At 41.2% G+C, this 22,400-nt stretch overlaps 1 protein-coding gene across 1 annotated transcript in view; it reads right to left on the bottom strand.

Moving 5' to 3' along the window:
• The window catches only part of TMEM132D (transmembrane protein 132D), an 836,318-nt gene that overhangs the window by 240,755 nt on the left and 573,163 nt on the right, over positions 1-22,400 (bottom strand). Inside the window, exon 4 of the mRNA XM_043488971.1 lies at positions 21,711-21,894. Within this exon, the coding sequence (XP_043344906.1) occupies positions 21,711-21,894 (184 nt within the window). The remainder of the gene's footprint in view (positions 1-21,710; positions 21,895-22,400) is intronic.

The following is a 22,400-nucleotide window of genomic DNA, read 5'->3' as shown; positions in this document are numbered from 1 at the left end:
TTCTTCATATCCCACATATAAACAATATCATATATCTGTCTTTCTCTTCCTGACTTCACTTAGTATGATCATCTCTAGGTCCATCTGTGTTGCCGCAAATGGCATTATTTCATTCATTTACTATGGCTGAGTAATTCAGTCCTCAACTTTTAATATTACTAACCAAGCATTTTACATCAGCTATTGTGATGAACTATAGCAAGATCCTTAGGGTTGCTTCATTAAGGACCACAGTACCATTGGTGGTATCCCAAAGGTGGGGACTAATTTGTTTCATACTGTACACAGGTGTGTTTTACTAATGAAGGATGGTGTGTGGGCTCTTTCTTCACAAGTCTACTATTTTGACTTTTCAAGCATGTTCTCTATAGAAAAGTTTTCACTGTTGTTGGTTCTAAGATGTGTTTTGTACATGATATGGAAAGTTCCCCCAGAACTCAATGTGATAATATTTGTCCTATGTTTTTCTGCTGGAGATTTTCCAGGACACCTCCACGTCATATGTTCCCATTCTTTCTTCCCTCCTTCTTACCAGAAACTTGGTTTTATTTGAATATCCATCCTTACTTACAGCTAGCGGATTCAGAGAATGCTGACATCATCCTCCATCATAGCCAAGCATCGCGGTACTATCCCCTTGACTGGATTTAGATGAGTTTAGAAAGTCAGCCTCAAACATTTCATAGTATCTGGTGATTGTTTCGGGGGCAAGCGATCAAAGGTGGAATCTGGCACAAGCCGATCAAGAGGAAGCACTTCCATTTGATAGTTGCAGGAGAGCTGCGCTTCTTTCTCTGGCTGAATGTGAGCAAAGAATCCCTTTGCCCAGGGGTTTGATGATAACCATGAAGGCCGCATGGAGGACAAAACCCAGCAACAGCAGAGCAGGACTGAGAGAAGCACAGTGAAGCAGAGTGGGCGCCCTGGACTGGCCACCACCCCCGAGACTGCCGCCCCAGACTCCTTAGGAGGTGGCATGAGACATTTGCTTGTGGTGTTTGCATGTGTGAACTAGGTCCCCTGATTCTTGCATTCTGAAATCATCTCAACTGAGGACACACTGGTACCTCATAAATGCAATAATAAGACCCTTAGGTGGCCCACAATCTGTTGTCTGTAAGCTGGAGACCTAGGAGAGCTGGTGGTGTAAGTCCAGGCAGGGTCCATAGGTCTGAGAAGCAGAGGAGCTGGTGGTATTAATCCCAGTCCACAAGCAGGACAAGATGAGATGTCCCAGCTCCAGCAGTGAGGCAAGGGACAAGGGGGTAAATTTCCTCCTTTTCTTAGTGTATAATGTAATACTGATATAAAGAAAAGGAGAATAATAATATAATTATATAAATATATACACATATGGAGATAGATATATATCTATGTATCTATTTCTCTATCAATCATCTGTCTATTATCTATTTACCTATCATCCCCCTATTATCTATCATGTATCTATCTATTTGGGTATCTTGGGTAGCTCAGTGGTAAATAATCCACCTGTCAATGCAGAAGAGGCAAGAGACACGGGTTCGATCCCTAGGTCGGAAAGATCCCCTAGAGAAGGAAATGGCAACCGACTCCAGTATTCTTGCTTGGAAAATTCTATGGGCAGAGGAGCCTGATGGGCTACAGTCTACAGGGTCGTAAAGAATTAACATGACTGAGCAACTGAGCACATTTATCTATCATCTATCATCCATATATTATCTATCTATCTACCTACCTACCTATCTATCTATCAGGTTTTCTTCGGAAAACCTTGACAGATACAGGAGAAGAGAAAGGAATAGGGGAGAGAGAACAGGAGGAGAGAAAAAGGGAAAAGACAGTCTCTTTCACCAAAGTAAGAGTTGAGAAGGTATGTCTTCTGCATTTGTATTCATAATCTCTTTGAAGCAAAAGAGGAATTGCATTTAAGGATAAATCAATCCCTTTTGCTTAGGCTAAATTTAAGGAATAATTTAACCACACAACTGAAAAGACTGGTTTATACCAACTGAAAAGACATATTTTTCCCCCTAATTTCCCCATATTGCAAAGCTCTAACTCTGCATTTACCACCCGTCACACAAAGATTAATAGAGCAAAGAGCTTGTGGAAATGTTACTTAAAAAGGAGTTTTCTTTAATTCTACACCAACTCGAATTTTCAGCATCTTATTGAAATTTCCAGTTTTCTTAGCATCTGTCAAGAAAATAATGCTTTTTTTGATCACTTCTGAGTTAAAGAACACTGGGAAAATAGTTAAGCCCTACATGAGAAAACCACTACTTTTTGAAAATACATATTTTAATGTGCTCTTTGGAAAAAATGTTCAAAAATTTTAATAATATTCTTTTCTCATGACTGACATATAATTACCAGCATGTTTATATTTAGACTCTTCATGTTTTGTATGAGAGTTCTCTGCCTCCCCTTATGCTTTACAGCCAACACTGTGAATGCAGAATGACTTCTTATTTAAGATAAACATTATCTAAAAGAAAGAAACTAAGGTATCCTAGAGACTCTCTTATTTGGGGCTGTTCTTCACATGCTATTCTATTACAGGACATTTGTATTTTCAAGCCTTGAGTTCTTATTAAAAAGACACCAGATGCATACTAAGTTAACCTTAAAATGCATTCCAATATACAGTACATGCCAGAGAAGGCAATGGCAACCCACCCCAGTACCCTTGCCTGGAAAATCCCATGGACGGAGGGGCCTGGTAGGCTGCAGTCCATGGGGTTGCGAAGAGTCGGACACAACTGAGCGACTTCACTTTCATTTTTCACTTTCATGCATTGGAGAAGGAAATGGCAAGCCACTCCAGTATTCTTGCCTGGAGAATCCCAGGGATGGCAGAGCTTGGTGGGCTGCCGTCTATGGGGTCACACAGAGTTGGGCACGACTGAAGTGACTTAGCAGCAGCACCAGCATACAGTACATGCAGACGAATACTGTTTGATTCTCCTTACATAAGGTATTGAGAATAGTCAAACCCACAGAGTCAGAAAATACATTGGTAGATGCCAGGGGCCAGGGGGTGGGGTGGATGGGGAGTTAGTGTTTAGTGGGGACAGAGTTTCAGTTTAGGAAGGTGAAAAAGTCAGGAGACGGATGACGGTGAGAGTGGTATAGTAATGTGAATATCCTTAGTGCCACTGAACTGTACAGTTAAATATGGTTAAGTTAGTATGTTTTATATTATGTGACTTTTACCACAATAAAAATAAATTTAAAAAGACAACAAATGCCATTTGTCATTCATGTCAAATGTCAAATGTCATTCACGTCTTGACAATATTTTTGGATGGTGGAGTCACCAGCTTTCGTAGAAGCTATGCAGTCAGACATCTGAATACTTAGTCTTATCTGACAGATTTGCATGCTTCTTTGAAGAGTAAGTTTGCAAAATCTACGCGAGTTCACTTTGCCTGAGCAACATAAAGAGGCACAGTGGAATCCATGTGTGCCCCTTACAGCATCTGTGTCTTTCTTCTTGCTTTAATAGTCAGAGACACTTCTTCGAGGAACCATTTCTCATCCTTGGGAAATGGACTTGGGAAAATCAGGATTTGAGACCTGCATAGTCCTCAACATTGTGCTACCAAGAGGGGATCAGCCTGAGGGTGACACTGGTTCCCGGGTGAGAACCAGTGGGAGAGAATTTCAGGGAAGCAGACTCAGATCCTGGGTGATATCACATAACTTTTTTGAGTAAAATTGGTCAGAAGTCAGGCTTTGGTCTTTGAAGTTATGTTTCCAGAAAACTTGGCTCATTGCTAGGGACATCTGGTCTACAAATTTCCTCAGTACTGAAGCCTCAGTTTTATTTAGGTACAGACTTGCCATATATTGCACACCTCTAGGATTGTACTATAATGCAGCCCTCCTTCAGAGCCCCTGGACTCAGCCCAAAGACTTCATTCCCCAAATATGACCATATGATTATGTTCTGACTAAGGAGTTATAAGCAGAAGTGTAGGGGGAGGCTCCTTACAGGAAGCAGATTCTGATATTAGGTGAATTTTTGGTTCCTTTCCTTCCTCCTCTTTAAGTCTGTAACTCAGACTTGATGGCTGGAGCTCATTAGCTGTTTTGGATCATGAGGTGATTTGAGAATGGAGTCCTAAGGTGGAGGGATACATCCATGTGGCTCCTGGAGCCCTGATAACCAGGAAGTCACCATATGTGTCTCACAATGCCTACCTCTGGACTTCTTTCTGATGCAAAAGAGATAAACTTCCATTGCTGTTATAGTCGTTGTATTTTGGGGTCTCTTGAATGCAGCCAAATGAATCTAATTTTACACAGTGAGTCAATCAATTCTGATTTCTGCATAAGCCAATTTGGGTTGAATTTGAATATGTCCTAACAGATTCATCATTGTCATCCTGTGCCCACATAACAGTTTACTTAAGTCTCCATGTACAGAACTTAGCTATTATTACTTACTATTTTTTTAAATTGAAGTATAGTTGATTTACAATGTTGTATTATTTTCAGGTGTACAGCAAGTGATTCAATTATACACAGATATTTACTTATTGTTTAAAATGCTAAAGTCATTCCATTTAAAATTGAGTCATTTCATCTTTATAGGACATTCAAAGCTTATTTCCCCATGATTTCTTGGAAAACTTGCAGAAGAATAATATTGAGAAAATAATAAATACTTCAATATTTTGTGCTAATATCCACAAACATACCTTCTTTCTTTGTTATTATTCTTAATAGTAGCAACGGTATTTATTGTACGGTCACTAAGTGCCAGATCCTGTGCCAAATATTTCACTTTGACTCAGTACATTTTACATCACCCTATAAGGTATCTTCATTGATGAAACCATCATTATGCCCACATTCTAGATAAGAAAAGTGAGGTGCAGAGAGGTAATTTTATTTGCAAAGGGTCCACACAGTTATAAGCTCTCACGCCTGGGATACTAATTCAGCTCCATCTGATTCATTCTACATCACAAGCATGTTTATAGAGACTCTACTGTGGGCGAGACACTGGTCTAAGTGCTACAGACCCAGCATGAGCCCCACAGGCCTTGCCTCTATTTCCTTGGTGTTTGTAGGCTGAACAAAATCAATCTATGATACGTTAGGTGTCAAGAAATACCATGGAGAGAAAGAAATAGAGACAAGGAGGTCGGAGTGAGAGGGCATGCTCTTTGGATAAGGTGGTGGAGGCTGCTGTTCAGTTGCTAAGTCTTGCCTGACTCTTTGTGACCCATGGACTGTAGCACACCAGGCTCCTCTGTCCTTCAGCATCTCCCAGAGTTTGCTCTAATTCACATCCATTGAGTCAGTGATGCCATCTAATCAGCTCATCCTCTGCCTCCCCTTCTCCTTTTGCCTTCAATCCTTCCCTGCATCCGGGTCTTTTTCTTTACATCAGGTGGCCAAAGTATTGGGGCTTCAGCTTCAGCATCAGTCCTTCCAATGAATATTCAGGGTTCATTTCCTTTGGGATTGACTGGTGTGATATCCTTGCTGTCCAAAGGACTCTTAAGATACAGTGATGGAGGAAGCTTTCCTGATGAAGTTCGATTTTATGGACCACAATCTGGGCCACATGGTATATAATGCCAAATTCTAACCCTAACATTCCAGTTGAGCTATTTCAAATCCTGAAAGATGATGCTGTGAAAGTGCTGCTCAATATGTCAGCAAACTTGGAAAACTCAGCAGTGGCCACAGGACTGGAAAAGGTCAATTTTCATTCCAATCCCAAAGAATGTTCAAACTACCACACGACTGCACTCATCTCACACACTAGTAAAGTAATGTTCAAAATTCTCCAAGCCAGGCTTCAGCAATACATGAACCGTGAACTTCCAGATGTTCAAGCTGGTTTTAGAAAAGGCAGAGGAACCAGGGATCAAATTGCCAACATCTGCTGGATCGTGGAAAAAGCAAGAGAGTTCCAGAAAAACATCTATTTCTGCTTTATTGACTATGCCAAAGCCTTTGACTGTGTGGATCACAATGAACTGTGGAAAATTCCGAAAGAGATGGGAATACCAGACCACCTGACCTGCCTCTTGAGAAACCTGTATGCAGGTCAGGAAGCAAGAGTTAGAACTGGACATGGTACATCAGACTGGTTCCAAATAGGAAAAGGAGTACGTCAAGGCTGTATATTGTCACCCTGCTTATTTAACTTATATGCAGAGTACATCATGAGAAACGCTGGGCTGGAAGAAGCACAAGCTGGAATCAAGGTTGCTGGGAGAAATATCAATAACCTCAGATATGCAGATGACACCACTCTTATGGCAGAAAGTGAAGAGGAACTAAAGAGCCTCTTGATGAAAGTGAAAGAGGAGAGTGAAAAAGTTGGCTTAAAGCTCAACATTCAGAAAACTAAGATCATGGCATCTGGTCCCATCACTTCATGGCAAATAGATGGGGAAACAGTGGAAACAGTGTCAGACTTAATTTTCTTGGGCTCCAAAATCACTGCACATGGTGACTGCAGCCATGAAATTAAAAGACGCTTACTCCTTGGAAGGAAAGTTATGACCAACCTAGATAGCATATTAAAAAGCAGAGACATTACTTTGCCAACAAATGTCTGTCTAGTCAAGGCTATGGTTTTTCCAGTGGTCATGTGTGGATGTGAGAGTTGGACTGTGAAGAAGGCTGAGTGCTGAAAAATTGATGCTTTTGAACTGTGGTGTTGGCGAAGACTCTTGAGAGTCCCTTGGACTGCAAGGAGATCCAACCAGTCCATCCTAAAGGAGATCAGTCCTGGGTGTTCATTGGAAGGACTGATGTTGAAGCTGAAACTCCAATACTTTGGCCACCTCATGTGAATAGCTGACTCATTGGAAAAGACCCTGATGCTGGGAGGGATTGGGGGCAGGAGGAGAAGGGGACGACAGAGGATGAGATGGCTGGATGGCATCACTGACTCGATGGACATGAGTTTGAGTGAACTCCGGGAGTTGGTGATGGACAGGGAGGCCTGGTGTGCTGCAATTCATGGGGTCACAAAGAGTCAGACATGACTGAGCGACTGAACTGAACTGAACTGAACCCACATATAAGCAGGTAGCTAGTATCTCAAAAATACATGGATCCTGATATCTTCCAAAAGTTTGAGTTGGGTTTAGGTCATCTCTTTTGTGAGAAAAATATCAAGTTCCACAGATAGACAACAGTGGCTTGGCTATTGGCCTAAATGTCTGAAAAGCCCGTGGATCATCTATGCAATCCTGTTTTCTGAGAGGTGTTTCACCTTCTGGTAATTGCTGCCAAGATTCTGGAGGTCCTGGAGTGAGCAAGCCCTTAGCAAATAATTCAAGAGACAAGGAAATGTTGACGCTGAGATTTAGTGGCAAGCATGTCCTTAGATCAGTTACTATCTCTCTTTTTCCTGTACCACCTTCAAATCTTGGATAATGAGGTTAATTGGAAGGTTAATGGAAGCAGTACAGCCAACAAATTTTATGATCCAGTAGAAATCACCAAAGGGGAAGATGATGAAGTTAACCAAACAATGTGAGGAATACTGAGGCAGATTTAAGAAGAATAAACATCATGAGTGTGTGTGTGTGTTGGGGGGTCTCCCAGGACTCTGCAAAGATGGAAGGCATTCATTTGATTCTAAGTGTCAGGAAGGTTTGTTTCACTCAAGAGGGGAATTAACAAGTACAAGGCCAAGTAGTCAAAATTGAGATGTTGAGAGTGTGATCATGGCTCAGACTACCTGCTCTGGTTACCCTGAATCTTTTGGAAACTCTTTATGGAGTGGCATATGGTGGAAAATGTATCCGTGTTTACTGCAGAAAATACACTTTTCTCATGCTAATGTTACTATTTAAATTTGTTTTTATTTTTAGGGAAGTTTTCATGCAAAGTGGTTTAGTCACTAAGTCCTGTCTGACTCTTGCGACCCCATCGACGGTAGCCCGCCAGCCTTCTCTGTCCATGGGATTTTTCAGGCAGGAATATTGGAGTTGCCATTTTTTTCTCCAGGGGATCTTCCCAACCCAGGGGTCAAACCCTGGTCTCCTGCATTGCAGGTGGCAAAAAGGTCAAACCTTACAGCATAACTGGACTCCAAGGGAGGGGATGTTCTCAACTTGCAGAAGAAGAAACTGAGACAAAGATAAGAAGAGATTATGTCTACGTTATATCAGCAATGGGCAAATTATGGCCAGCAAGCTATACTTTTTGTACAGCCTGCAGCTAAGAATAGTTTTTATATTTGGGAGAAAAAGACAGTTTTTACATTTGGAAAAAAATCAAGAGAAGCATACTTTTTTTTGGTGACACATGTACATTACATAAAATTCAAATTTCAGTCCCCAGAAATAGCTCCACTGGAACTCAGCCACGCCCATGTGCTTACGTGTCATGGCTGCTTCTGAGTTACAAGAATACGGCTGAATTGTTGCAACAAAGACTGTATGGCCTGCAAACCTGAAAATATTTACTATCTGTGCCCTCATAGAAAACATTTGTCAACGCCACTGCTTTTGGCCCTTTTGGAGCTATTGCTCCTTTTACATAACAAATGAAGCAGTGCTGACTTTATTATCCAAAATAAGAACCATAATGAATATAATCTTCCAACACACATGCTTAAAAAAAAAACAATATAACATTGTAACTGAATTATAAAAGCAGAAATAAAAGCAAATCGTTTATAATAAAATAATATGTACTTCAATGCATGCATTTGGAGGCAGGAGCTATACAAAAAGACATAATGGTGCATTCAGGTTAATTTCACCTAATTGTTGAAGGAGTGTGAATAAGACAACTATTAGTGCAAATGGACACTGATGCCTGTATTTGCAACACAAACTCCACAGCTGGTATTGATGCAGTTCCTTAAGCACACTTTTGATCGACAGGAGCTGGTGCTATTGATAGAACAACACAGTCATTGAGAAATGGTGGCTTATTGGGGAAGGAAGTAAGGGAAAACAAAAGCCAACCTTTCTTTTCACCCAATGATCTTCGTCCATTTACTGGACCCAACCAGTGGGCAAGACAGCCCACTGGAGGTGATCCATACAAGAAACACTTCAATAGCATAGCTCAGGGTGCAGAAGAGTGGAGTGTGGGTCCACAGACCATGTGGAGAATGTACAGACCACCATCTCAAAAAACAGCATGATGGCCCTCTCAGTTTCCCAAACCAAAGGTTTAGCATAGTCTAATCTGATAGACACTAGCTCATATGAGTATTTAAATTTAAATTAATTCAATTCCATGAAATATTCAATTCCTCCCTGATACAAGCCACCTTTCCAGAGTTCAATAATCCCATGTGTAAATGGCCACCATATTAGATGGCTCATATTTTAGAACATCTCAGAGTTTCCCAGGTGGCACAGTGGTAAAGAATCTGCCTGCCAATGCAAGAGATGCAAGAGAAGTAGGTTTGATCCCTTGGTTGGGAAGATCCCCTGGAGGAGGAAATAGCAACCCCCTCCAGTAACCTTGCCTGGAAAATCTCATGGACAGAGGAAACTGGCGGGCTACAGTACATGAGTTCCAAAGAGTTGGACACGACCGAGTAACTGAGCAACAAGAGAGCCCTGTTGGACTATAAGAAAACAGTGGCTAATCTAGGCTATTTCATCTCCCCATCCAAAAACACTCCTTATCTATAAGCAGTTTCTGATGGCTATACGGAGAAAGGACAACCCAAGACCTTCCACTTGTCTTCAATATCGCCATCACCCTAGCCCAGTTCCTCATCCTTTTCCACTTGGACCATTAAACTAGCCTCCAGTGTGATATTTCCATTTTCATTGTTGCCTCCCTTCCAAATTTGTTCTCCCCTTGGTTTTCAGAGTGATATTTTAAAAACAGATCATGAATCAGATGAGATTTAAACACAGAGAAATCAGAAATCTGACTGCACACATCATGGCTGATAAGGTACCTATTCCAGGGTCTGCTTGCCTGATCTCATCTCCCCATCTCACTGTTCTCCAGCTTCACTGGATGCTCTCTATTCTAAGGCTCATCAAGCTGGCCTTGCTTTGGGCTTTGGCATCCACTTCTCCTTCTGTCTGGAAAGCCAGCTCTTCTCAGATCTCTCCATTTGGGTCCTTTATGGCAGCTCAAAGATCACCCCTGCAGAGATGACCCTATCTCAAAGAGTTTGACCAGCCAGTCCTTCTCCTTCCCAACCTTCTGTAATATTTTATCATAAACATAGATCAGTTCTGAATTTACCTTGGCCAATTATTTTTCACGTATTTTTTAAGTTGAACTATGCTTGGTTTGGGCTTTCCAGGTGGTATGAGTGGTAAAGAACCCTCCTGCCAGTGCAAGAGACATGAGATGCGTGGGTTTGACCCCTGTGTTGGGAAGATCCCTTGGAGGAGGGCATGGCAACCCATTCCAGTATTCTTGCCTGGAGAATCTCATGGACAGAGAAGCCTGGCATGCTGCAGTCCAAAGGATCTCAAAGAGTCGGACATGACTGAAGCAACTTGGCATGCATGCTTGGTTTACAAAGTTGTCTTAGTTTCAGGTATATAGCAAAGTAATTCAGTAATTCATATATTTATATATAAAAAATACATAAATATGTATGTATTTATATGGAGATTCCCTGGTGGCTCAGATGGTAAAGTATCTGCCTGCAATGCGGGAGACCCGGGTTCAATCCCTGGGTTGGGACGATCTCCTGGAGAAGTAAATGGCAACCCACTCCAGTATTATATATTCTTTTCTATTATATGTAATTACAAGATATTGAATATAGTTCCCTGTGCTATACAGTAGGTCCTTGTTGTTTATCTGTTTGATACATAGCACTGTGTGTATGTTAATTCCAAACTCCTAGCTTATCCCCCCACCCTTCCCCTTTGGTGGCCATAAGTGTGTATTCTATGTCTGTGAGTCTATTTCAGTTTTATAAATATGTTCATCTGGATCATTTTTTTAAGATTCTACACATTAAGTGATATCATACAATATTTGTCCTTTTCTGCCTGACTTATTTCCCTTAATATGATGTCTAGGTCGATCCATGTTGTTGCAAGAGCATCATTTCATTCTTTTTTATGGCTGAGTAGTAGTCCATTATATTAATACAATATGCAGCACACTTCCTTTATCCATTCATCTCTTTATGGACATTTAGGTTGCTCCTGTGTGTTGGCTGTTGTGAATAGTGCTGCTATGAACATTGGGGTGCGTGTATCTTTTCAAGTTACAGTTTTGTCTGGATGGATGCCCAGGACTGCTGGATCATATGTTACATTTTTTACCAGCCACCTCCCATGAGTGGGATGCATGCTCTGTTATCCCCTTCTCACAAAGGCCAGTACCTGGCACATGGAGGGAGCTCAGTAAGTGCTTCTTCAATGGACTGCCTTTCCGGGGTGCCTGCAAAATGAGTTACTTCATGAGCATTTGTTCACTGAGAACAACCAGTTGTACAGTCTCTGGGGCTGTAATAACCACACGACTAAACAACAATAGCAGTAAGTCTCCCGATTTGTTTTGCACCATGTACCTTTAAAAGCACCAAGGTGCAGCCGCCACTGTCTCATTATAAATCACCTCTGGAGAGGACAGCTCATTAGCGAGCATCAAAGGGAGCACAGTGGGCGGAAAAGAAAAGGCAGTGGCTTTGTGCGTAATAAATAATTCATTTTCAGATGACTTTTCCTATTTCAGTTAAGACTTCTCAATTTCATATTTTTACGAGTGCACATTCTTGCATTTGCATTTTTCAAAGATCTTGCCACATACTGAACTGATCAACAGCCTTAACTCTGTTTTCAGGGAGGTGCAGCGCACAGGTGATGAGCACTGACTCTGCAGCCCATCTATCTAGAATCTAATTCCACCTCAGTGTCTCAACTGAATCGCTTGGCGCCATTCTTCAAACACTGCGTGCTTTTATCCATCTGTGAAATGGGCATAAGAGTAGTCCAGGGACATCCCTGGTGATCCAGTGGTTAAGAATCTGCCTGCTATTGCAGGCGTGGACAGGGTTCAATCCTTGGTCTGGGAAGATCCCAAACCTGTGGGTCTTAGACTAAGCCCATGCACCACAATTATTGAGCCTGTGTGCTTAGAGCCTATGATCTGCAACAAGAGAAGCCAGTGCAATGAGAAGCCGGCACACCACAACTAGAGGGCAGCAATGAAGACCCAGCAGAGCCAAAAATAAATAATAAAATAAAAGTAAATAAAATAAAAAAAAGAGTAGTACCAACATCAGTGGGTCTCTTAGAATTGAATGAGTTAATCCCTGCAAGGAGGGACCTACAGCCATACCTGGTGCATAATAAACAGTAAGGATCCAGTGTCATTATGACTGATGGTGTTTGGGGGAGTCATAGTGACTCAACAGACACACAAAGAAAAGAGTGAGTCTTGGAGCAGAGATTTTTCTCAAGGCCTGTTGCAGCATCTTAATTTGCACTTGGTTGAGAACGTATAGAAATGAAAGCAGTGCTATGCCGTCCAATGTGACTGAATTTTCAAAAAGTCTGAGAAAACAACAGAGGGTATCTGGCATATTAATTAGCAGGCTGACATAGGAAAAGGATATCATGAAAAGTCAAATAAGAAAAAGAACCAAGAAATCTGCTTTGATGACAAAAATGAAAAGAAACTTCATTACTGGAGCCAGGAGAGAGAGTTTTTCTTCCATAATTTGGGAGCCTTATCTCAAGTCCAGATCTCAGAAGGTGACTGTCAGGGCACATGACCTGTGCTAAGTTCACAGTTGATGGGGGATGAAGCAGCTGGTGTGACCCTACAAGACCCGCACGGCTCTAGTGAGTGGTAAAACTGATTTTCAGGCTTCTACAATGAGTGGTACCATGCCTTCAGCCAGGAATACAAATGTGAAGGGGACATGGTTTGATAACAACCATGGTATTTGCAGGAGATCATCCAGGAAAGGTGGTGTGCAAGAAGATTAACTCCTGAAGATCCTAAAATCAGGGGAAGGTACGGGAGAAGAAAGGGCAGTTCATTTGCTTTAAGGAGACAAATGTATTCGATTCAGGAAAGCTTACTTAAAATGCATTTATTTCATCAGGAGCTTTACAATAGCAAATTATATGGTAATGGAGTGTGGGGGTGAGTTTTGTCTGTAAGGTTTACAGAAATGGAATTTCTGCTGAATCCTGGATTTAGGAGGACATGCCTTGATCGGTAAGATTTAAGAAGATGCAAATGAGACCAGGAGGGAAGAGGTTATTTGATGACTACTTTCTTGAAACCCCCCAAATTGTAGAAGAAAGAACTCAGGCCTCAGTCAAATAAGAGAAGGATCTGGCTACATCTAAACTGCATAGTTCCCTGGGACTTCCCTGCTGGTCCATTGGCTAAGACACTGTGCTCCCAATGCAGGGGGGCCTGGATTCGATCCCTGGTCAAGGAACTAGATCCCACAAGCTCTAAATAAGAGTGTGTGTGTCACAACTTAAGATCCTGCTTGCTGCAACTGAAACCCGGCACAACCAATATATAAATAATAAAATTTTTTAAATGGCTGCTACCTGCTCTGGTCTGGCTTATGAGGCCCTTAACTAAGGCAGACTCAAGAGAAGAAGGCATTTGGTTTGGACGTAAATGGTAAGTCAGGAGTGGCACCCTGGAGTCTCGCTCCTTCTACTTTGGAAGAGGGACCTGGAGATAAGAAGGATTTAGGTGGAGTTCAAACAATAAGATGACATAAGGGAGGACTTTGAAGGTACATAAAAGGACATCCTGAGTTTATGTCTTTCCAAGCATCTTGGGTACAGCTGTTGCTCCCAGTGGTGTGATCTCAACCAGCAAAAAGAACTGAAGAGTATGTGAATTCCCCAACTTGATTGTTACCCTCACTGTGAGCAAGGAAATGGTGCAGCAGTCACAGCAGAAGGCCCAATAAGAATCACGTGCGGCTGTGAAGATCCAGAAGGACTCCCTGGAGGAGGCAGTGGGGGAAATGGGCTTATGCAGAGAATTCTGAGTGATATCTGTTCTCCCATGAGTGTCATGTTTGAAGAAAGGTTTGGAATATATCAAATCGCACTTCATAAAGAGCACATGGCACATCTGACTCTGTTTTTGCTTAAAAACTATGTTGGCCTTCCCCAAGCATCTTCAGGGCTGGGTCTGGCAGACACATCTGTACTCTTATGTCATCTTAAGTAAATGCCATGGAACGTCACCATCACCAAGTCACTTTAGGGTAACAGTCCTCCTTTTGATTATTTTCAAGGATAACTGCCTGTCCAGACTGTATCTCATGATTAATTTATATCTAAAGTTCCAGCTCAATTCTAATAACTAAAATTCAGGGACTTTCCTGGTGGTCAAGTGGCTAATGCTCCACGCTAATACTCTGTGCTCCCAGGGGGCACAGGTTCAATCCCTGGTCAGGTAACTAGATCTCACATGCTGAAACTAAGAGTTTGCAAGCCGCAACTAAAGATTTCACATGCTTCAGTGGAGATCAAAGATCTCGTGTGCCACAACTAAGACCCGGTGTAATCAAATATAAATAAATATTAAAAAAAAAAATTCAGTGGTCAAGGCTGAGACACAGCAAAATCAGAAACATCAGAAGCTCAGCATTAAGAGGAGGGTGTGCCCTTACAATCCAGAGGAGAGCTGAGTCACCCACATCTATCCTACATTAAGAATAGCCATCACATTTATGGTACCCAAATAGCTACTGCCCAGCATGAATGAAAACATTGTTTGTTTTATATTAAAATAAAGAATGCACATTAATAGGTTTGAAAGGATATTCAACTAACTGATATGGCATTCAAATTGATGAATATCAGTCTTATCATCTTTGAATCCCCACAGAAGCTCAAAACACTTGTTTTAGCCAAAACATAGGAGGCAGATAGGAGAGAATGATAAAGAGCCTTGATAAACTGGGTGCCCACTCCCCACCCTGGAAAAATATTTTCTGACTCTTCTAGGAAATGCAAACATGCTCCCCAGAACCCGACAATGACATGCAGTTATAGACAAACACTAATTAGATTAACGGCAATGCTCATCTAATGATCTTTTCTTCAGAATTTTCTCCCAAAGGACAAAAAAAAAAAAAAAAAAAAAAAAAAAAGATTTACTCACGAGATAGTAAGGGATCATTTTCTGAACAGAAAAAAAAAAAATACTGTAATAACAGAGAGATACACAAATGGATTTAGGCAAAAGACAGATTTTAAGGCCATAGACATCAGGAAAAAATAAGCATCTTTTGGAAAATGAACTTTGAATGGGAGGTTTTAACTGCGTGTCATCTCAAAGCTTTCCTGGAGATGAAGTTACACATCTCAGAAAGAACAGAGGGGCCGTGTGCTCACCCCAGGTATACAGGGAGTCACAACTGCATTTATTTTAGCATTATTTTCTGAAGATTATAGTCCTACCTATTCAAACATGCTGTGGGGGGGACATTTTAATATTTGGAGGTTTTACAAGAACACAAAAAACAGGCATGATTTTTCCTCTTGGTTATAATTAGGGAGAGAGGAAAAGATTTCCACTATGGAAAAGATCAGTAGATTTGACTGCATAAAAATTAAACAAATACTCACAAACTTCTGCATGCTATAATATATACAGTAAGTGACACCAGAAGACAAATGGTAAACTGGGAGGAATATTTATAGCGTGTTGATCGAAAGGCATGAAAACAGAAAGTAGAAGGCGTTTTTAAGGGCTGGGAGGAGGGGGGGGCGGGGCTGGTGTTCAGTGAGTATAGAGTTTCAGGGTTGCCAGATGAAAATATTCTGAAGATCTGTTGCACAGCAGTGAAAATATTTAACACTAATAAACTGGACAGTTAAAAGGGACTGGGGCTTTCTAGGTGGCGCTAGTGGTACAGAACCTGTCTGCTAATGCTGGAGACAAGAGATGCAGTCTGTGGGTCCCCTGGAGGAGGGCGGTTTGGTGGGTCTTATAAAAAAATATAAAAAAATATTATACTACTGCAAATTCTTTGATTCCTATCCTTTGATTCAAATGTATTTCTAAAAGCTTATCAGAGACGTGGCAAAGAATTGAGGGTGAAATTGTAGACCACAGGAAATTTTATAATAGAAAATCCTTTTAAAAAACATTTAAGTTTTTGTGGTGCTATCATATAATCACTGCAGATGGTAATCGCAACCATGAAATGAAAAGACACTTGCTCCTTGGAAGTAAAGCGATGACAAACCTAGATAGTGTATTAAAAAAGCAGAGATTTCACTTGGCCAACAAAGGTCCATATAGTCAAAGCTATGGTTTTTCCAGTAGTCATGTACGGATGTGAGAGCTGGACATGAAGGCTGAGTGCTGAAGAATTGATGCTTTCATACTGTGGTGTTGGAGAAGACTCTTGAGAGTCCCTTGGACAGCAGGGAGATCAAACCAGTCAATCCTAAAGGAAATCAACCCTGAATATTTATTGGGAGGACTGATGATGAAGCTGAAGATCCAATACTTTGGCCACCTGATGCAAAGACCCGACTCACTGGAAAAGACCCTGATGCTGGGAAAGATTGAAGACAGAAGGAGAAGGGGACATCAGGGGATGAGATGGTTAGACAGCATCACTGACTCAATGGACATGAACTGGAGCAAACTCCTGGAGATAGAGGAGTCTGGCATGCCACAGTCCATGGGATTGCAGAGTCAGACATGACTTAGCGACTGAACAACAATCATATATAGGGAACTTTGGGGTTGGGTCTAAACTCAGACTCATCTTTTTCCCCACATCCTTCCTTCACACCTATAACCAATGTATTGAAAAGTCCTCTCATTTACCTGCTAAGATGTATCCTACGAAGGTCTACCTCTGCATCTCTCCACAAAGATCACCACAGTCCACTGGAGTGAACCAGAATAACCTCAGCATTTCCCCATATACATCTACACATACACATTCCCCATATACATCTTTCACCAAAGACATCTACAGCTGGACACAGGTGCTCCTGCGATAAAACTCACTCTCCCAGCCTCCCTGGCCCTGGACATGGTCACTCAGCTGAGTTCACAGGCTGATGGGATGGGAGCAGAGGTGGTGGATTCAGAGAAGGGTCATGTCCTTCACGGAGAGAGGCACATCCTCCCCTTGCACCCTTGTCCTAGTCCTGTTGGCTGCCACATGGACATGTCTGTTATTAATTTGGGGCCATGTGGATAAGGTCAGTGTCTTTGGAGTCACTTGGCAAGAGGATAGAAGGATGCTATGTCCTACCCCTGGGAGCCACCTGGTAATGCTGCTCACATTCAGATGGGAGAGGTGGGCACAAGCAGACACCATGTTTCTTAAGTCACGGTTATTTTACAGCAGCCAAAGTCGTCCTCTCTGATACCCCCTTGCTCTCCCAAATCCATTCTCTACATACAACCAGACTGCTTTCTAAAAACATTCATCAGCACAGCGGCTGCTGTCCTGAAAGCCTTTCAGTGACTCCCTGTCACGTTTAAATATCCACCTCTGTACTCTAGCTTACAAGCCTCCATGTGACCTTGGGCTCAACTCAAAGTATTCTCTCTCCAGGGACTCATTATGGTCCAGGTGAGCTGGCCTTCCTTCTGTCTCTAACATCTCAAAAAAAGGTAACACATATAAGTGATATTATATGGTATTTGTCTTTCCCTTTCTGGCTTACTTGACTCAGTATGATAATCACTGTGTGCATCCATGTCGCTGCAAATGGCATCATTTCATTCTGTTTTATGGCCCAGTAGCATTCCATTGTATGTATGTATCACTTCTTTATGCACTCAGCTGTGGATGGACATTTAGGTTGCTTCCATGTCTTGGCTGTTGTGAATAGTGTTGCTGTGAACATAGCGGGGCGTGTATCTTTTTGAATTATAGTTTTTTCTGGTTATATTTCCAGGAGTGAGATTGCTGGATCTGGCACAAATGAACCTATCTATAAAACAGAAACAGACTCATAGACCTAGAGACTTGTGGCTGCCAAGGGGGATTTAGGGGAGGAAGGGGGATGGACTGGGACTGTGGGATTGGTAGATGCAAGTATTGCATTTAGAATGGGTAAACAATAAGGTTCTAATGTACAGCACAGGGAACTATATTCAATATCCTGTCACAAACTATAATGGAAAAGAATATAAAAAGAATGTCTGTATGTATATAACTGAGTCACTTTGCTGTGAAGCAGAGTTTGGCACAACATCGTCAATCAAACAAACGTCAATAAAAAAGAATATATGGCACAAATGAGTAGATAGACACAATGATATCAGATTTCAAATACTTCTCAACAAACATATAATGAACAAAAATAAAGTAAAAATGAAAATAAACAGCAAAAGGTCTATTTAGTGACAACTCTCCTAAACAGGGAAAGTTTTTTCCAATCAAGTCAAAGATGAAATGATGCAACTTTCTCTGGAAAAGGGACTCAAAATGCTCCAAATACAAAAGACTAGGGAATCAGGACCCTGAAGACTTTAAGTTCCAGAGGAAGATGCTCAGAAAGAACTAGTAAAAAACTCCTCAGATCACATATGTTTTAATGCATTTTTAATGCAATTTATTCATTTCCATTCAAGAATTAGAGAGTATCCCCCAATATTAGGAGCAGCATCATTCACAATAGCCAAGACATGGAAACTGCCTATGTGTCCAACCACAGATGAGTAGATAAAGAAGATGTCGTGTATATAAACAAGAGACTATGCCTCAGCCATAAAAAGGAATAAAATTTTGCCATTTGCAGCAACATGGAAGAACTTGGAAGGCATTATGCCAAGTGAAATTAGTCAGACAGAGAAAGACATATATTGTATGATATCACTTATATGTGGAATCTAAAACAATACAACAGACTAGTGGATACAACAAAAAAGAAGCAGACTCACGGGTCTAGAGAACAATCTAGGTTACCAGCTGGGAGAGGTGGTGAACAGGTGATACAGGGGTAAGAGAGAGGGAGGTAGGAAGTATTGGCTGTAAGGTAGGCTCAAAGACTTATTGTTACAACATGGGGAATATAGCCGATACTTTGTAATGACTGTAAATGGAGTGTAACTGTTTAAAATTGTTTAAAAAAAAAAGAATCACTGAGCATCTATACACTGCCTAGCACTCTTCTTATCTTGGGAAACATGGGGTCTGTGAACTTTCCCTTTCCTGAAAGACTTTACAATGTAATTGCTAGGGAATTATTTACCTTTTGCATTTAGTAACTAAGTGATTGTAATAGGAGCAAACATTTCTTGTATGCTTGACTTCACTGGGCATTCTTCCAGGCCCTCTTGAATTATCACTGTTTCTTACATCAATCTTATGAGTATTATCTCTTTCACCCTTTGTAGATGAGGAAACTGAGCCAGAGTGAAATTAGCATGGTTGCATAGCTAATAATGGCAACCCACTCCAGTATTCTTGCCTGGGAAATCCTATGGACAGAGGAGCCTGGTGGGCTACAGTCCATGGGTTCACAAAGAGTCGGACAGGACTGAGTGACTAAACAACAACAATAGCCGGTAAAGGGAGACCAAGATAAATGTATATTTTATTTTGCTTCCCAGGAGGCTCATAAAGATGAACACAGAATGGAAAACAGGTGCTAGGATTAGGAATCGCTCCAAGCCTCAGTTTCCTCATCTGGAAATGGAGACGGATTGTTTCGAATACTGCTCATTGCCTTGAAATATCTAATCTCTTGTTGTTTCCTTGTAACAGAACATGAGCAATGTGCCTTGCTAAAAAGTAGACTTATCAGTCCTCCTTCCAACTAACTATGCCCATATAACCAAGTTCTTGCTCATTGGATACACACAGAAATATTACATTGGCTTCCTATGAAGACGTCTTGAAAGGGAAAAGAAACTGATCCAATTCTGTATCTCTTACTTTTTCTGGTTGGCAGAATATGGATATGCTGGCTGGCATCCCAGCAGTCATTTTGGACCATAAGGTATCCATGAGGATAGAATGTATGCCCTCGAGTGCTGAAGCAGAAATAAAGATGAGGACTGAGTCTCAGATAGCATGGGGCAATTTACCTGCCCTGCACTAAAAACCTTAGGAGTTCTTTTACATGAAAGAAAAACACACTTGTCTTAAAGCAACTATTGGCCTGGGTAAAGTGGAGTGAGTGGGGAGGGCTAGGTTTGGAGTTAAGGTTAGGGCTTGTTTGCGGCCAAATGCAATTCCTAACTGATAAAAACAGATTCCTCTAGCTCTGCCATTACACACACTTCTACAATTACATGTATCGTAGCCAGAAAGGGTGATGCAAGGTGAGAACAGTTTCAGAGACCAGTAGAGGACAGAAAGTGGATTCATGTGAGCAGGGATTCATGTAGGTTATGAAGAACAGTGGGGTTTGAAATAGGCTGACAGTCTAGGCAGAAGAAATGCTGAACTCGGGAAACCAAGCAGACTGTCTGATGCTGAGCCAAGCAACAGAAGCTGTGCAGTGTATGGCTAAAAGCTCATCAGACTAAAGGTGCTGAAAAGGGGAACAAATTCAAATAATTACTTATTCAAGACAAATGGTCTTGCCATTGCCAGTAATAGAACCACTAACAGCCTAAACGAAGGAGTGCTGCTGTCACATATGAAATAATGTACCGGGGAGATTTGGAGCCTTTAAAATATAATAAAAGAAATAGTTAATAAGAGCCCTTATCAACTGTAGGGCCCCAACACCTTTACATCACCTAATGAACAGCATAATAACCAACTTAGTGTCACTAGGCAACTGTCCATGTTACCTTGTATTGAAAGATTGATTCCTGACATCCTTTCATGGCCCCATAATAACGCTTGTCAACAATTCCTAATAGATGGTGAGGGGGAGACATGCGGCTGTCAGTGGATAGGTCAACCAATCCTTCACTTCCAACAGAAAAAGTACTTTTGTAACATGAGGAAGCTCAAAGTACTCTCAGCAGACTCTCAATCCCAAGTATTTGCACTGCGAAAACTCACATTAGGAAAACATATTATTTCTTTGTAGAAAGACCCCAGGAAAATGTGAGGCTAGACAAGGCATTGATGTGTTTGTTGAGGTCAACCTGGGTGGTTAGTTGGGAACACAGGCAATGTGGTCCATTGCATAGTAACCAGGGGGTGGGTCCGTCTAAGGATGAAAACCTATCTCTGTTCCACAAATCCTAGGAAACACATGGACTGACTTAGAGACCTAAACCTTCTACAAGTTACAAATAGATTGCCTGTGAATGGATTATAGCTAACCCTTTCCTAGACAAGCTTGATTTAAAATAAAATCAGTTCTCACAAGAAGGAGTTGATGGTTCACACTAAAACTATTTGGATGTTTTCTGTTGAAAAGTCAGTAGGTCTTAAGAATTCAGATGTTTCCTTGGCTTTCCTGCATGGCTTTCCTGTTGGCTAGGCCTTTTCACTAGGTATTTGTCAAGTCGCTTGTCACCTTTCACTCAGATGCTAGATCCGTTTGGTCTCTGCAGGTATACGTGTTTAAGATCCTTGAATAGTCTCCAGTGTATCATACAAATGCCTGGATAAAATCATCAATACTTTTCTTATAGTGGAAGACCCAAATCTAATGCCTGGATTTTGATTATTTTCTAAATAATATTTTAAAGATATATATAAGTATGTATTTAGAATCAGCAACTTGCAGTAACTTTGTCAGTTTTCCCTGACCCTGGTTCTGGGCTCACTGACATTTTCCCTGGTGTTTAGGTCATGGCGTGATGCTTTGCCTTTCCCTGAGGTCTGTATTAACAGCCCAGGGCAGGGACTCTCTTACCATGGCCAGTGGGATGACTCCGATCAAGTCTTTCTGACTCACGTAGATCTTGGAGACACCCAAGTCAGATGTGATGTCTCCTGGATATTCAACCTGCCATGTGACAAGCTGTGTGGCCGGCGGGTCACCGGGCTCTTCGATTTCTACGTCGATCTGCATGACTTCATAGGAGGCACCATTTGCACTGAACAGAAGGAGAGAGGAGAGAAGAGCATTGAGGACTGGGTGGGCGTGCCTGGCAGGCAATAGACAATCTCCATGTACACTTACACTATCTTTCAAAGAGTCTGTTGGAAAAGCAATCTTTGATGACCATGCACAGATGAATGGACAAAGAAGATGCAATATATGCATATATATAATCTATATGATATATACATATATATTATACATATATTTATATATAATAGAAAATTACTCAGTCATAAAAAAATGAAATAAATGCTATTTGCAGCAACGTGGATAGACCTAGAGATTATTATACTAAGTGAAATATGTCAAAGACAAATATCATACGATATCATTTATATGTGAAAACTAAAAAAAGATATAAATAAACTTGTTTACAAAACAGAAATAGACTCACAGACATAAAAACGAACTTATAGTTACCAAAGAGGAAGGGGTGGGGGAGGGAGGAGAGATAAATTAGGAGTTTGAGATTAACAGGTACACACTACTATATATATG

This window comes from Cervus canadensis, chromosome 1, assembly GCF_019320065.1.
Source record: "Cervus canadensis isolate Bull #8, Minnesota chromosome 1, ASM1932006v1, whole genome shotgun sequence".
NCBI classification, from domain to species: domain Eukaryota; kingdom Metazoa; phylum Chordata; class Mammalia; order Artiodactyla; family Cervidae; genus Cervus; species Cervus canadensis.
Note: the sequence above shows the minus strand (reverse complement) of the source record. Positions and strands in the feature narration are given on the sequence as shown.